Below are 13,862 nucleotides of genomic sequence, written 5' to 3'. Positions count from 1 at the left end.
ATGTTATACATTATATGTCACATATTAAAGCTCATATGTTATACATTATATGTCACATATTAAAGCTCATATGTTATACATTATATGTCACATATTAAAACTCATATGCTATACATTATATGTCATATGTTAAAGCTCATATGTTATACATTATATATCACACGTCATACATTATAGGTCATACAAATTATATCTTATAGAATATAGGTTATGTTAAATCCCCGTTCAACACTAATAACATATAACAAAACATACATAAACCAAACACTAATAAAATAAAATTAATTCGAACATCTGCTACAGGAGAATTAATTTTTGCTAGAACATCCAACTCTGATGGTTCCGTTACGAAACTTGCGTATACTCGAACAATTTTTAAACACACCGATCCCATCGGGGTCATAATATTGCATGTGATTATGCAAAATATGTGAGTATGCGAACGGAGAATGAATACTAATCTCCGTAAGTTGGTCGGAAACTATTATTTACCTCGCTGCCATGGATTTCATCGGCGCTCGATGCAATTTCGAGCATTCGGTGTCGAAACGATTTGATTAGCTGAAACTTTCGTGTAATGGAATTTTGATTGTGGTAATGATCATTAGCGGTCGTTATAGTTCACCATAGTTTCGGTTCTGTGAGCATGACGAACATACGAAATAATTATTTTAACGCTGTACCAAAATGGCGGACTTCGAACGTTCAAATCTAAAGAGAATTGAAATCTTTTCAAATATTAAATATTGAGGAACTATGTAAATACGATGGAGCTTAAATTAGCTTCCGAGTGAATCATGTGAGAAGTATAATTTAAATAATTACTCGTATGATTTATCGTAACTGTATGCTGCATCCGACCTTACATCGCCATCGATCAAATTATGTAAATGACAATTAAGAAAAGTGTACATTGAAGCTATTAATGTAATTTCCAGGTTTCAAGGTTGCGTACCTTTGTACAAAAGAGGTTGCCCGCGGCCTTTCCTATCGTAGAAACATTTGTACGAAAGAAGTTGCAAAGGAGCAACAGTTACATCGTGATAACATCTTTTTTCTTGGGAGTGATGTCACTGAAGAGATACGAAGGTCACCTTCACCTTTTTTTTTCTAAGTGGAATGACACATTTTCTCGGCGTTGTGCGATAAAGAATGCGTATTCTTTCAGAAATTATGAATGCAAAAATCTATGAACGGTAAAGTCGTTCAAGATCACCGTTGAAAGAAGAAACAGAGAGTTCTTCTTGAACTTTAATACTAAACGGTGTCTGGTGACCTAAATTGTAGCGTTAAACTACATTTTCTCCATTCTTTTATGCCAATTGCAATTTCATTCGGAACTCGAGAAACTGGTACAATTTCCGTTGATGTATACGGATGTAGTGTAAACTATAGTATAGTACTACTATTGTACATATAGTACTATTTTCTAGTAGTACTATTCTACGCATAGCAGTATTTTATAGTACTACTATTCTACACATAGTAGTATTTAATAGTAATACTATTCTACACATAGTAGTATTTAATAGTAATACTATTCTACACATAGTAGTATTTTATAGTAATACTAATCTACACATAGTAATATTTTATAGTGCTACTATTCTACGTACAGTAGTATTTTATAGGACTACTATTCTACACAAAGTAGTACTTTATAGTACTACTATTCTACATATAGTGCTATTTTATAGTACTACTATTCTGCATATAGTACTATTTTATTGTACTACTATTCTACATAGAGTACTATTTTATTGTACTAGTATTCTACATCTAATACTATTTTATAATACTACTATTCTACACACAGTACTATTTTATAGTACTACTATTCGACACACAGTACTATTTTATAGTATTACTATTCTATAGTACTATGGTACTATAGCATGTAATACTATCACCCAAGTGTAATGAGTAAATTTTAGTATAACACAGTATTTTATTACAGTAAAGCATTTTTGTCTTATGGTATAGTAGCCTACTACTATGGTACTCTATTGCTAGAAATAAGTATTATAGTATACTATAAGAAATAAATACTATACTGTAATAAAATACTGTGTTACACTAAAGCCTGCTCAGTGTTATTCGAGTAGTAGTACTATAGAGTACTACACTATATCCAGTTGTAGAACAGTAGAATAGTAGTATAGTAGGTCAGTAGAAGATTTCAACTGTAGATGTTATAGTAGAATAATAGTGCTACCATGACGAAACGCAACAGTAGTATAATTGTGTAATGAAGTAATGTATAGTAGAATGTAATAATATAGTGCTGTATAGTAGAATAGTAGTATTACCAGGATGAAGTTGAATAGTAGTATAATTTTATGGTGTAGTAATAAATTAATAGGTAAATATAATGTAATAATACTGTAGTGGTATAGTGGTCCAGCAGTATAGTAGTATAGTGGTATAGTAGTATAATAGTGCAGTAGTGTAGTAGTATAGTAGTATAGTAGTATAGTAGTATAGTAGTACAGTAGTACAGTAGTACAATAGTATAGTAGTACAGTAGTACAGTAGTATAGTAGTATAGTAGTACAGTAGTACAGTAGTATAGTAGTATAGTAGTATAGTAATATTATAAAAGAATAGATTATTAATATCGTTGAATATTAACCTAATATAGTAGCTACAAAAATGAAACCGTAATACAGTAACTACATAACACCTGTGAATCTAACGCACAGCTAAAAGTGGCCATATAGCGCGCGGCGATAAATCGCATACGAAGCTTTATTCCCACATACAAAACTACCAATTACGTCAACGCAATTTTCTACTACAACAATAATCAACTCGTTAATTAACAACAACTCGAGTCGACCAATCAAAGTAAACGCAATCAATTCGATCCACGAAACGCATTCCCCGCGTAAATATGCAATTTACCGAGCGGACTGAAAACTGTGACGGCCTTGAGCAACGAATTAGCAAGTCACAAAGAAATGGAAAGCCGACAAATGGCCACGAAAGTCCCGTGCTGGACGATCGAGCCCGTGCACTGGGTTAACAAATTGTGTAACAGTGCCGTATTAACGGGATACTAATTGAATGGACTGTTGCGTATGTATGTATAATAGTTATCGCTGAATTACACGCGAACAACGAGGTCGTAGACGATCCGTGATCGGATGAATCGATTACCCTTCGGAAGTGTGAGCATTTTTATTTTCAAACCGATTTCTGTCACTGTTGCCATTTTTCTATGAAACACAAAGCACTCGTTTTACTGATCAGAGGTTCACTGATCGAAGCAATATTTTTACTCAGATTTGGGAAAATAATTAGTTCTTCTGAAACAGCTCATTAAACAATTGCATTTTCCCTGTTTCAGAAACTTTCGTCCCTTGCATAACCATTCGTATCTGTCTTATTATACCGTTCTAATTGACTCGCAAGTTCAGCTCGCGATAAATCACCCACTTAATGATCCGTATCATGAAAGGTATTACCCAAAGGTTAACGGTCAAAACAACGCTCCTTCAGGTGGCAATCGCTTTTGTGAAAGTTTCTGATTTTCGCAAGCATCGTTGCTCACGAAAACACGATATTTTCGAATGGAAACCCATGATCGGCGCTGCGTGAAAACGTGACTGTAGCGGATGTGAAACTCGAAAAATTACGACCTGTCCACGACGGCTCATCTCGCGCCATTGTCGCGGGAAACAACGAAGACGAATTCCTTCGAACCATCCGTCTATTTGTTCGACATAACAACCGAATACCTGTGTTTTTTTTTACCTTGCGAACTGCCTCGAGCGGACGATAAAAGTTTCACTCGTAAGGCTCCTTTTAACTCTTCCTCGCGAGGAAAACTGGTGTAGTGAAAGCGTCGCGACTGTTTGCCTTCGTGGTTGCCGAGATGTCTGAATGATGAAAAATGGAAATCTTTCGCGCGAAAATTCCACGTTTGAAATGTTCTTCTGATATCGGTGATTAATGGCGAATGACGCGTGTAGCCAGCATAGGAAAATCACGTGATATGTGGCGGGAAATTACAGCGCTTTGTGATTAAAGACAGAACGCTTCAACTTGCAAATTCTATTAGAAAGTGTTAAACGTCATAATATTATACTTTGACAAAGTTAACACTATAAAATAACAGCGCATTTTTATCAACGCTATCAATTAACAACGCATCTTTATGAACGCTATCAAATGACAACACATCCGTAGCTATATAATAACAGCGCATTTTTGTCGATTGTACGGAATAACAGCGCAAACTTGTCGCCATTACAAAATAACAGCACAACCTTGTCATCTCTACGAAATAACAACGCAACTTTGTCATCTCTACAAAATAACAGCGCAACCTTGTTAATATTATAAAATAGCAACGCAAATCTGTCGTCACTACAAAATAACAGCGCAAACCTGTAGCCACTACAAAAGAACAGCGCAAACTTTGTCGTCGCCACGTAATAACAGCGCAACCTTGCCACCGCTACAAAATAACAGCGCAAACCTGTAATCACTACAAAATAATAGCGCATCCACGTCTACGCTATGAAATTACAACGCAACCTTGTCTCACTGCAAAATAACAGCGTATCCTCGTCAACATTATAAAATAACAGCGCAACCTTGTCACACTACAAAATAACAGCGCACCCTCGTCAAAATTATAAAATAACAGCGCATTTCTATCAACGCGGTAGAATAACAGCGCACCATACATAATACTAAAACTGAAACGGTTAATTAATAACTACGAAGATAAGTTAACCGTAAATCATACCAAGCTGTAAAAAGTCCCAATTAAAATTCATAGCACAATTCATCGCCAATACTATTTTCGACCAATACGATTGCTATTTTCGTCTGCTTTCTAGCTGGAGCTCGGAGCGAATCGAAATGGGCAATTTTTCTGTCGCCGCATTTTACCTTGACAGTTTCGCAATCGGGAAAGAAAACGAGACAAGAGTTCATTAGTTATGCCGGAACCAAATGTTCTAGGAACATCGTGTACAAGATATTCGACACGTGTCGTACGTTAAATCCTAACACGAAATTGAACAACGAAGGACACTGAAAGTGCTGTCAAATATTAACTCAGTTATTACAATGGAGATAATTAAAAACCTAACTGCTGACACCCGTGTTAAATCGTTGCTTCAAAATGATGAAGGTAACGTGGGTCTGCAATTTTAAAAATTTGGATCTTCGATAATTAGTCGATAATTTTTTGACAAATTAATCTTCGAATTTTACCTGTTATCATAAGACAAGTTTAATAATTTAGAATTTCCAAAATGTCAGTAATAGAAAATTTACTGAACTTGAAAAGGATAGCAGTTTCGCAACTTTTCATATTTATTTTCACGTCCCATTTGGGCACCCATAAATTAAATGAAGCTTTGTATGCAATTACAGTTAGAAAGTCGTTGCAATGCAAATAAGGGTCAGAATAGCAAGTTGAATTATCGAGAGCTCTAACAGATAGTCGAAGACGGCTACCGTGTGTTCCGTGCCGATTCGTGTGGCTGCGGTTTTCTTGCGATAAACCGGCAAAAAGGAATCGTTGATGGACACGTTACATGCGAAATGCAACGCGTTGAAACCACACTTTCTTGATGGCTTTTAACATAGCCAGGCCTGTGATGACTATTTTCAAGCGAGACATTGTATCCTGTATTCTAAACGCATTATACACTTAACATCTAATCAACGTTAGGTCTCCGTTGCTTTTTCGCAATGGTATTTCTGTTTTTATGCGCGGCTGTTGCTTAGACGCGGACAATTTTTTAAAGTAATTGGCGGTGGTTTGGTGGAAAGTTAAAATAGCGATGTAAGAGTATAGTTGTATAGTGAAATAGTAAGATAATGGTTGTATAGTTGTATGGTGCAATTAATTCAATATTGATATTGTAGTATAGTTGCTTCATGAAGGAATTACTTTAGTAGAAAGTTACAATAGGGATGTAGAAGTATAATTATATAGTGGAACGGTGGTATAGTGAAATAGTAAAGTAATGGTTGTGTAGTTGTATAGTGCAATTAATTCAATATTGATATTGTAGTATAGTTGCTTCATGAAGGAGTTACTTTAGTAGAAAGTTAAAATAGGGATGTAGAAGTATAGTTATATAGTGAAATAGTAACATAATAGTTGTGTAGTTGTATGGTGCAATTAATTCAATATTGATATTGTAGTATAGTTGCTTCGTGAAGGAATTGCTTTAGTAGAAAGTTACAATAGGAATGTAGAAGTATAGTTATATAGTGAAACGGTGGTATAGTGAAATAGTAAAGTAATGGTTGTATAGTTGTATAGTGCAATCAATTCAATATTGATATTGTAGTGTAGTTGCTTCATGATGAAGTTACTTTAATAGAAATTTAAAATAGGAACGTAGAATTATAATTGTATAGTAAAATATCAATATAGTGAAATACGAAAATAGTGGTTGTATAGTTTTATAGTGCAATTAATTCAATATTGATATTCTATTATAGTTGCTTAATGCTGAGTTGCTTAGTGCTGTTAATACGATATTGATATTGCAGTATAGTTGCTTCATGAAAGAGCAAAATAGTTGAACAGTGAAATAGTAGTATAACTATATAGTGGAACGATGAAATAGTATAGTTATATATGGTGTAACAATGAAATAGTAGAATAGTTATGTGGTGAATCAATGAAACAATATAGTTATTAATGGAACAATAAAATATTATAGTAATGATATAGTAACATAATTGTATTAGAGGTATAGTAGTTATAGGAGTAGAGTAATAGTAGAGTATTAATGCAGTAGTATAGTGGCATAATTATATAGCAGAGTAATGATATAGTAGTCTAGTTGTTCAGGTAGAATTAATGAAATAATACAATATGAGAATAGTAATAGCTTAGTATAGTTGTGTAGTGGAACAAACGAATATTAGAATAGTGGTATTGTAGCATAGTTATATAGTAAAATTCGTAGAATACTAATATTTGGAAGAGTGGAATAGTAAAATAGTAGAATTGTGATATGGTTGTATAGTGGAATAATGAAATAGTTGAATAGTGCTATTGTAGCATAGTTATATAGTAAAATTCGTAGAATACTAATATTTGGAAGAGTGGAATAGTAAAATAGTAGAATTGTGATATGGTTGTATAGTGGAATAATGAAATAGTTGAATAGTGCTATTGTAGCATAGTTATATAGTAAAATTCGTGGAATACTAATATTAGGAAGAGTGGAATAGTAAAATAGTAGAATAGTGGTATGGTTGTATAGTGGCATAATGAAATAGTTGAATAGTGCTATTGTAGCATAGTTGTATAGTAAAGTTCGTGGAATACTAATTCTAGGAAGAGTGGAATAGTAAAATAGTAGAATAGTGGTATGGTTGTATAGTGGAATAATGAAATAGTTGAATAGTGCTATTATAGCATAGTTATATGTATAGTAAAGTTCGTGGAATACTAATATTAGGAAGAGTGGAATAGTAAAATAGTAGAATAGTGGTATAGTCGTATAGTGGAATAATAAAATAGTAGAATAGTAGTACAGTACAGTGGAATCTTAAGAAAAAAATGCTTCTATTTTTTACTACATTTCTTCATTTTACGCTTTCTGTATCCGCTTTTACTGTAATCGGAGGCCGAATTGATGAATGAAAGAAAGTAGACACCTCTCGCATTGCTAAGCAGTCGTGATCCCCAGTTAAATACTCGGAATGCAATCAAAGAAGATCTTTATCGTAATGCATTAATTAGCGTGCAAGTTGCATCTGAATTTCACTGCGGCTGATTCATTGTGACATTCAATCTATTTAAATTGAGTCTCGCGTGCAACCTGTTCTAAGTACTAGGAACATCTAGTGAACACTTTTACACGCGCGACGGTTCAATCCTGTAAATGGTCATTTTTATTTATTTATTGTCTTTGTTTATTTTTTGTATGGACTCAAATAAATAAGTGTTATTTATTTTTGTGTAAATTTAGATAAAGTGTTGTTTATTTCTTGTATAGGTTTAGATAAATTATTTTTTACTTTTGCATAGACTTAGATAAACTGTTCTTATTTATATCTTGTATATGTTTACACAAATTATTTTTGTTTATTTTTGCATAGATTTAGATAAACTGTCTTTATTTATTTTTTGCACAGGTTTAAATAAGCTATTTTCATTTATTTTTGGATAAGTATAGATAAACTGCTAAGTGTTTCCATTACATGAAATTGCAAACAGCAAATCAGAAGTATCTATATTAGTAGAGTTAGCTATAACGTGTCACATTTATTAAAGCGACCTTCTGCGAAAGAACTCATCGCAGATAAAGACCCCAATTACTCTGTATGTTGAAACGAAGTAAAAAGGAATTATAAAAACAAATGCACGAGTCATCTTTGGATGTCGAACATTCACCAGCTTCAACTTCACCGATTCTGTTTCGAAAGATGTTCAGTGAAAGGAAACGCGCACCTAAATTCTACATGGCCGTTTTATTATGCTTGCCAATCCTACTATCGCAATTTATTTGTCTTGATTAAATTCTTTTCATTTTCTTCATCCTCCAAGCAAACCGCATTCATAAGATTTGACCTATGGAGACATTCAAACCAAGTATGAATTTTGTGTTATTAAATTATTAATTATTAACGTAATTAATTATCCTGAGACTTAACTTGTATAGTGCCTAATGTATTAGTCTCAGTTTGTAAGAAATGAGGAGTGTTGGAAAGAGTTTGCAGAGAAAATGATTCATTGAAGTTTTTTGCAGATTTTGAAATAAGGTTCTGGGTCGTAAGTTGCTTTCAAAATGTACGTAATATTTGTTGCACCTTCGTATTACACTTTGCTGATTTCCATAAAGAAGTCGATTACGAATATAAAAAAATTATTATGTTTATTTATTAAAATGTTATCAACAAATTGTTCTGTTTTTGTTTCAGGTTACAATGGCGGGAGACTATGTCCTGGCAGTCGCGTCCATTATGATTTCTCAACTACGAAATGACGATGTTACCCTCACCCTTAGTCAGGTATAACTTACAGAAATCATATTTCAAATTATATGTATAATTGCAAGACATAAGAAAGAATTTTATGAATTTTCTTTCCATACTCTTTGGTGTAAGCCTTTCTTCATATAAACACATGAAAATGTCAAAATAAATTCCCAAACTTATTCATATTTATTAATATATGTTATACTCGTACACATACATATCTCTTATTCCTTAAAAAATCACAAATCATTCCTATTTAATAATCTCATATTTGTACAAATTAATTTTCTGTAATAATCGAACGGCTACAAGTATATCTACCGATACCAACTCACGAGCTGGCGCGTGAGACCCACATGTCCAGACCTACATCTCCAATAGGTCGAAATAACAAAATGGACGCCCCACACGTATTTTTGGCGGTAGAATCAGTCACGCGCACCTTTCGCTGGTGAGGATAGAGCTCACGCGCCAACTCGTAACATCTGTAATCCTAGGATCCAGATATAATCCTGATGATAAGTATTGACAAGTCCAGGTGCTTTCCAGGTCGTAGCGGACCTGGTGCAGGGTGAATTTATGCAGCTCGGTTCGAAGGAGACGGAAAACGAGAGATTCGCGCATTACCTCACGAAAACTTACCGCAAGACAGCCAGTTTGATCTCGAATTCCTTGAAAGCTGTGAGTCAAATATATTTACGATATTTGAAAACATAATATAAGAGCAAGATTCACATTCCAGATTTTTATTGTAGGTAGCCATACTAGGGGGTGCTGATGAGCAGATGGCGGAATTGGCGTTCCAGTATGGTAGAAACATCGGTTTGGCGTTTCAATTAGTAGACGATCTTCTGGATTTTGTTTCTTCCCTGCCAACAATGGGTAAACCTACCGCAGCGGATCTTAAGCTTGGTCTTGCTACCGCTCCGGTTCTCTTTGCGTGTGAACGGGTAAGGATATGTGAGATTCATGAAATAGTCATGGAATTAGCGTATCTACTGTTGGTAAATTTGGGAAACTGGATGATTCTAATTAGCATTTATTTGAGCGACAAACATTGTTAAATAAGGGTCAGAGTCCTTCAAAATATGCTGATACTATTTATTAGCATTGGTTAGTAACTAGCATTCTCTAGTAATTAACTAGGATTTTGAGTTTTGTTGTTACACTAATGTTCACTAGAATTTACTGTGATAACACATGCTTATAGATTTTTACATTATAAAATAATACTATGTCTTACATAATGAAATAAGTAGAAGTTGTAGACTTTTTTATTATGAAATGTTCTATCTTATATGATAGATTAAGTACAAAGACAATCATGAACTCTTATATTAAAAGAAGTAAAGATTAAGTCTGAACGCAAGTGATGCAGCTAAATATAGAAAATACAATTAATGTTAAATATAAAACTTCTAATTCTATGAAATTCAGTACAACCTATGTTAATATTAAACACTGTTAGTCACTTAACACTATAAAAATTTGATCCATCTCAGACAAAAATCCTTTGGTCAATGACAATAACCATAGTGCTGAATCATGCCACTTTGGTACAGTATTCAAAATACTTGTTCATTTAATTAGCATCCAATATATTGCAATGATGGATGAGAATTTAAAACCTTGATCTAATTTTGTCAAGTGATAACAAATTGTATGATTCATCAAGTTATACTAATTCACATATGCAGCACTTCTTACGTACCACTGTATGGCTTCTGAAAACCTTCTGTTGAATGAAAATAATAAGTGTGATAAGATCAGTAAAGCAACAACAGACTTTAATCTATAGGTTAATTTAGAATCACAGTGATTGTTAAGTTGTACTTTAGTCTGCATTCGCTATCTTATCAATGTGTGTAGCTTATATATTTCTGAAGTTGTGTCAACATCTTCACTTTTGAAATCTATCTTAGTTCTTAGACATTTAAAGAACACTAGAGAATACTAATAAATAACTACTAACTAAATACTAATAAATAACTACTAACTTCTTGTACTAATAATAGTGTAATTTCTGTTACAGTACCCAGAATTGAATGCAATGATCATGCGTCGGTTTCAAGAGCCAGGAGATCCAGAAAGGGCATTCGAGTTAGTGCACAAATCCCAAGGTCTCGATCAGACAAAATTCTTAGCTCGAAAACATTGCGTGGAAGCTGTGAAGCTCGCACAATCTTTAGCCGACAGTCCGTACCAGAAAGGTCTGCAGGTGGTATGCGATTTAGTGTTGAATCGTATGAAGTAGCATTGCAAGAAGTTACGACGATATTGGTATGAAAGAGAGAAGCAAGAGACCAAACGTGTTGAGCGAAAAGTGGTAGTCGCGAAGAATTAATAAACGTTGGCCCCGAGACACGCCAACTAATCAAATAGCATCGAACAAAGCATAATGGTACCTCTAATGCAACAGATTGCACCGATCGTGAAGGTTAGAATAACTGTGAAGTTGACTATGTGTTCGATTAATTGTTAAACGAGGGTACTCGTAGTTTTATTTAAACTTGTATGTTTGTAACATAAAAGTTTACGATGTTAATATTATCGCGATATTGTTAATTCGATGGATAACGAATGATTAGCGGGAAATTATTTTTATAAATTTCACACGGAAAGAAAGAAGAGAATTATCATGTTAATGATTGTCTGTAAGGCAATATCGAGGTACGAGTAACGTTATCATAACGTTTCTCTGTCTACGTGCAAGTTTAAACTAATGAAATACGGTGGAGTCTCGCTATATGGCCCCGCACGACGCTGAAGTAGCGTCCACCAATTTCATCATCAATATTCTGACGTCATATGCATGATAGACATTGCAAATTTTAAATTTAGTGATTCGAAATTAAAAATTTGTAGATCTGAAAATTTTAGAATTTTTAAATTCAGAAGCGTTCTATGGAGGTTAGTCAATTAAATAGATGCCATATAGCGAGACTACTGTATAAGTGTAATAAGCGAGAAATCGCTTAGCAAGTGCCTGGATACATCTTGCAAAGGGAGAGACGAATCACGCAGAATACTGTAAAAAGACAAACGATAACGTTTACTTCGCTCTATAGTGCACATATTACCTGATTTTTATCGGTATTGTCGTTAGCCAATCATAAGTGTAAATAAAATGACTTGTAGAAGTAGTTATATTGCATTAGGATTGGTGACTCCTTTTTGATTGTTCTTTTAATTGTTCTATTTTATAGTATTATACAGCGCATCAAATGGAAAGAGAAAAGAGAAAAATGCTTCACGACAGTATTATAATTGATTGGTTTAATCAATTTTATTTTTAGAAATATCTTGATTAATGCGGACATAGTACTTCAACGCGATAATGATAATCAGCCAAATAATTTCTTCCTTTAATATGAGGTTATGTATTATACAACTGATAAATGAACTAAAATTTGAATTCATAAAATTACATATCTGGTATTTTAAAGAACAACAATCGCAAGGGTACCAATACTAATTGACAGCATAATTTAAAATCTCGTTTAAAGCGTGCGAAGAATACCTGCCAAAGAAGGCTATGTAAATGGTCTTGATTCTTCCACTTGTTTGAGAAATATTTTTTTTAACTTGTCAAATGTAACAAGTGTTATCTATTACTGCAAATTACAAATCATTGGAATTGTTAGACTTTTATATCTTCATAATTTAAAAAACAAAGAAAATGAAAGCGAATTACCATCTTCCTTTCATATTCTTGAAAAGAGAAGCTGCTCAAAATATTATTTACTACATAACTGAACATATAGGAATAAATGTATAATAACTTATATTTATAACATGAATTAATGTATATAATTGCTCTGTAAGGTAACACAAAACACCGCTGTAAGATTGTTAATAAAACGAACAAAAAAATGATGCAAAAATGTAATTACGATCAAACGGATACGTGTTAGAGTAAGGATACTCTATTGGTACAGAGAGAAAAAGAACGAATGAAGCACTCGATCTACATACTTAAATTATTGTTTATATTTCATTTATTTGGCGTTTTATACAAATTTTTGTTGCGACTTTTAATGGTGTATACAGTAACGTAATGTATAAATACGGTGAAAGAATGTAATATTTTTTACATGTAAAGTACATGTAAATATGTGAATTTTTCGAATGTCTATAATAGGGGAAATTTATCGAATTCTAGTATAACGGTTGAGTAACTCCGATCGATTAGCTTCATTATTACTGCATTGTAAACTGGTAGGTTTCATTTTGTTTGTTGTGTTGGGAACACTAAATCCATATTATATAATTTCTTTTTAATATAAATGTTATATTACAAACTCAAAACGTATCTTATTCCTTTTAAGATAATTACGCGAGATATTGAACTCGAAAACATTTGACAAAACTTATTTCCAGTTCAGTATCTCAGCGGAACTTAAAATTTTTGTACAATTTATATTATTGATAATGTAAACTGTTATTTCTGATAAAAAAAACAAACAACACTAACAAATTACGATCAAATTTAATTTTTACGGAGATAAATAAATGGATAAATTATATTGTTGTGCCAACACACTTATTTTCTCTGCTATTGTACGAGTATAAACCTTACGATGACGTACTTCTTTTTATTGACGTAAAATTACATTTATCGTTTGAAATAGAAAAAAGTGAAAACGGAATTTCCTCTCTTTTTGTGACAAAAATTTATAGATCAAATAAATGGAGAGTTCAACATTATCACTTGGTTTTATTTTTTATTAGTGTACTGTTTAAAATTGGAGGGAAAATTCAAATACTTCAAAAAAATAATTATTCGGATCCCTTCACTTCAACCCTTAAAAAATCAACGCACAAAATAATAAATATAATAGAAAATATAAAGTATGAAGTTTAGTTTAAAATTATGATTTCAATTTTTACAAAAT

The 13,862-nt window shown here is 32.9% G+C and overlaps 1 protein-coding gene across 1 annotated transcript in view; it reads left to right on the top strand.

Annotated features, from left to right (window-relative positions):
• Positions 1 to 13,674, top strand: part of qless (decaprenyl diphosphate synthase subunit 1 qless) — a 70,787-nt gene extending 57,113 nt beyond the window's left edge. The window contains exons 5-8 of the mRNA XM_003704101.3: positions 8,911 to 9,000; positions 9,517 to 9,648; positions 9,723 to 9,917; positions 11,000 to 13,674. Of these exons, the coding sequence (XP_003704149.2) occupies positions 8,911 to 9,000; positions 9,517 to 9,648; positions 9,723 to 9,917; positions 11,000 to 11,221 (639 nt within the window). The 3' untranslated portion in view covers positions 11,222 to 13,674. The remainder of the gene's footprint in view (positions 1 to 8,910; positions 9,001 to 9,516; positions 9,649 to 9,722; positions 9,918 to 10,999) is intronic.
• The last annotated feature ends 188 nt before the right edge of the window (positions 13,675 to 13,862 follow it).

The sequence above is a fragment of the Megachile rotundata genome, chromosome 13 (genome assembly GCF_050947335.1).
Source record: "Megachile rotundata isolate GNS110a chromosome 13, iyMegRotu1, whole genome shotgun sequence".
Taxonomy (NCBI): Eukaryota; Metazoa; Arthropoda; class Insecta; order Hymenoptera; family Megachilidae; genus Megachile; species Megachile rotundata.
Note: the sequence above shows the minus strand (reverse complement) of the source record. Positions and strands in the feature narration are given on the sequence as shown.